Raw genomic sequence first — 3,547 nt, forward strand, 5'->3', positions numbered from 1 at the left:
CTACAGGCGCCATATGCCATGGTAAGGCAAGTGTTATCAAAGAAGGTCATAAGAGCTTTCCAAGTGGTCATACTTCATGTAAGTGGCATTATTCTTACAAATAGAAGGACATGGCATTTATTTTTTGGCGCACTCGTTCCCTTCTTGGTAGTTAATGAATAAAAAAATCGGCCGATGGGGGAACACCACCCCGCCGGTTTTCATAAGCAGAGAAGACGCCAGCCATACCGGCCAAGAAAACCCCTGAACCCCTATATGGCCGCACTGTAATGTGAGCTTACCACAACCTTGGTGGGGACCACTACAACTACCCCTGAGGGTTGAGGGTATCTTTTTAAGCGGTCCTCCACGGGGTAGTCGAGCCTAGGACCTTGGGGTGCTACTAGAGCACTGCAACCATTGAACTACAGGCCCTTTCGCAGTTTAATGAATACAATTCATCCCTCTTTTTCTAGGCTTTAGTCTTTGTTGTGGCTAATGTTGGATATTTCTTAATCAGCTTATAGCACGGGATACGACATTTCATACATTCTTTTACACTATCTTTTTTTATCATGTTGTCAAATGTCAAGTTACAAATACAATGATGTTCTTTACATTTCTATCTGTCCGTGTGATCCTTTTAGCCCTTTATGCCAAAATTACTGCTGCTTTCACTCTTCCATTGACTCATAGAGGATATGAATCGTAAGTTGTGTTCATTTATGATTGCCTCTGCAGCCTGACACAAAAGATTGTTACAGCAAATGGTAGTGTGAATTACCTTGATAATGTAAAATGTATAGTATAGTACTGATAATTAGTCGTATAAGGATATTCTGCATATTTTAACAAATTGGCAATTTATTTGTCAAAGCTTGCCTGTTCTACCTATGCACTTTACTACTTTGGCTGTTCTAGAAATACTATGGCATCTATCATCCGTTGCTGGTAGTAATGCTGCTCCATTTTGTTCCCTTAAGCCAAACTGCCTTGATCTGTTTCTTGGTTCATATTTACCTCCTAGTCCTTACTAGTACACAATCTCATGGAGGTTCAGTTAGTATTTTGTAGCACAAACTATTTCTCTCTTTCGAGTCTAGAATATATGAGCTTTTCATTCCAGCTATTATTGTTGGTGGATTACTAACGGATTTATGCTTATTTTAGGGTCTTTTGCTGGCCTTGGATTTCTTTCATGGTATCTAGCTGGTAAAATCAAAGTCTTCGATCGTAGAGGACATGTTGCAAAACTGTGCATTGTCCTTTCCCCTCTGCTTCTTGCAGCCTTAGTGGCAGTTTCTCGAGTTGATGACTATTGGCATCATTGGCAAGATGTATGCACTGGTGGATTGCTTGGTAGGTCTTGAGTAACACCTCTCCCTTTTTCCTTAACACTAACCGCAAATAAATGGAAATTATTTGTACATACGATTTTTGAAAGATTTACTTATTGTTAAAACTGTGCAGGGCTGACAGTTGCTTCCATTTGCTACCTGCAGTTTTTTCCACTACCATCTGATAAAAATGGTATGCTTCTAACTCTATCTTCAATAAATTGTGCTTCCAACATTCTGTTCATCTTTGCTGATCTCAGATTAAATTAAGCACTTGGTTGTTGGTGTCTATTCTGATCTCAACTTCAGAAAAACTTGAATTTGTTTCTCAGATTGAAAAAAAATGTTGAATGAAGCTTGAACTTGAAAGATAAAAATGTAGGGTTTATGTGGGATTTCCAAGGTACCATACATTTAGTGAGTGGTGACAAGTATGTTCTTTACTTAAATCATCACCCAACGCTTATGAAAGGAAGAATTTTGCTATTTACAAACAAAACACTTTGCAGTTACAACTTTCATAAAATTAGTTCACCAGCAGAAAAAAAAACTTGCACCTAGGACCTTTTATTCTCCCCTTCATGTTCTTATCTCTTCCAGCCTTGGACAGTTGTGTGTAGCATCTACCATCTAGCATGTTCCTGCTTTGGCAGCGTCATGAATATAGAGAGACTGACAATGGTGCTACGGCAGCACTGCTTTCAATAAGAGGGCCTCTGGCTGTGGCAGGCTGTGTGGGAAGAGGACCAGTACCAAGTACCAACAGATAGATATGTTGGCAAGGATCGTGCATGGAAATAGCAAAATAGGACATGGTGCAGTCATGTGTGGCCATCATGTTTCACGCCTGCTTGGGAAATAGGACACCGTGCAGTGTCATGCGGATGTGGCCCTGATGTAGCCGCCATCAGTCCTCTCTCAATGATGGCTGCAGCCTTGGTCTTCGACAATTGTTTTGGTTTTTAATCCTGCCATTGCTAGTCCTCTGCGTGGCAGTACTGTGATTGCAACTTGGCAAGGAGAGAAGAAAGGTTTAGGTGAAGGACCAAGAACAAAAAATTCACTAAACTAGGACTAAGAATACCGTGCACAGGGATACTCCAATAATAAGTGTGAAAATAATCAGCCATTCAAAGAAAAAGATAGCTCAAACGAAGTTTTCAACTTTTCATGCCCTCTAGTGCTTAATCTAATACGTGCTGTTTGCTGCCATGAATCCATGATCAACCAAGGATACCCTTCTCAAACTTTGTCGGAAACTTGTATCGATCACGCATTATTTTCATACTGAGAATGCTTACAACTTATAAGAATTGAACCCTTGATAGAGTGGGTAAAACATTAACATTTTGGAAAAAACGGTGATATCAGGATACTAGAATATTATGTGTTTTTTTTTCTGTATTAGGAAACTGCAAGTGTCATCTGCATATATTTGTCAGGATTGATTGTTAAAAGTTAACTTAAGCCTTGTTCAATGGGCAGGATTGTGGCCTCACGCATATTTCCGGCACATGCTTGAACCCGGCGGTGAGAATCAAGTGCAACCCACATCCATGAGCCGCCGTAACTCCCTTCAAAATGGTTCCTTTCACGGTCCTGATGCAGTGGAAATGAGGAGCACGAGCCAAGTATTGGATTCCATGGAAGCTGGCCAGAGAGAACAATGACGGAATACTAACATCAATTAGAGTGTTTGTATTATAGTGCTTAGAATAGCATCATTTTGTTCTCTGTTTCTGATGTAACTTCCAGACCACTGAATATATAGAGCACACGTCTCATGTGGGGATTGGAGACGGGATATGCTTCTGTCATATGAACACAATCAAATCGCTCACCTTTTGGAACATGTATTTGCTTGGATGTCGATGCACCATAGATCATAAAGAAGCATGAGCTTAACATTCCTTTGGATGATGAATCTTAAAATGATGCTCCATTCACTTTAGCATAAGCATCAACCTCAAGTGGTGGTTGGATCCTGGTGGCTTCAGAGGGTTCCTGTATGATGATTGCTATCTAACAATGTTCTCTGGTGTAATTAACTACTCTGTCGTTGTGATCTCAGGTGTAATTAATTACTCTGTCGTTGTGATCCGGCTGCCATGTGATTCAGATGATGAGCACTATCAAGGAATTCATTCGACGCAATGGGGTTTGTTGGAACTTGGAACCATCGTCACAGCATCATGTTCCTCGACGGTGGTCAGATCTGAATGGATCCATTT

At 40.5% G+C, this 3,547-nt stretch overlaps 1 protein-coding gene across 1 annotated transcript in view; it reads left to right on the forward strand.

Annotated features, from left to right (window-relative positions):
* The window catches only part of LOC101778548 (lipid phosphate phosphatase 2), a 5,216-nt gene extending 1,976 nt beyond the window's left edge, over positions 1-3,240 (forward strand). The window contains exons 6-9 of the mRNA XM_012845783.3: positions 1-78; positions 1,150-1,338; positions 1,450-1,509; positions 2,802-3,240. Coding sequence (XP_012701237.1) covers positions 1-78; positions 1,150-1,338; positions 1,450-1,509; positions 2,802-2,986 — 512 coding nt within the window. The 3' untranslated portion in view covers positions 2,987-3,240. The remainder of the gene's footprint in view (positions 79-1,149; positions 1,339-1,449; positions 1,510-2,801) is intronic.
* The last annotated feature ends 307 nt before the right edge of the window (positions 3,241-3,547 follow it).

Source organism: Setaria italica, chromosome V (assembly GCF_000263155.2).
Source record: "Setaria italica strain Yugu1 chromosome V, Setaria_italica_v2.0, whole genome shotgun sequence".
NCBI classification, from domain to species: domain Eukaryota; kingdom Viridiplantae; phylum Streptophyta; class Magnoliopsida; order Poales; family Poaceae; genus Setaria; species Setaria italica.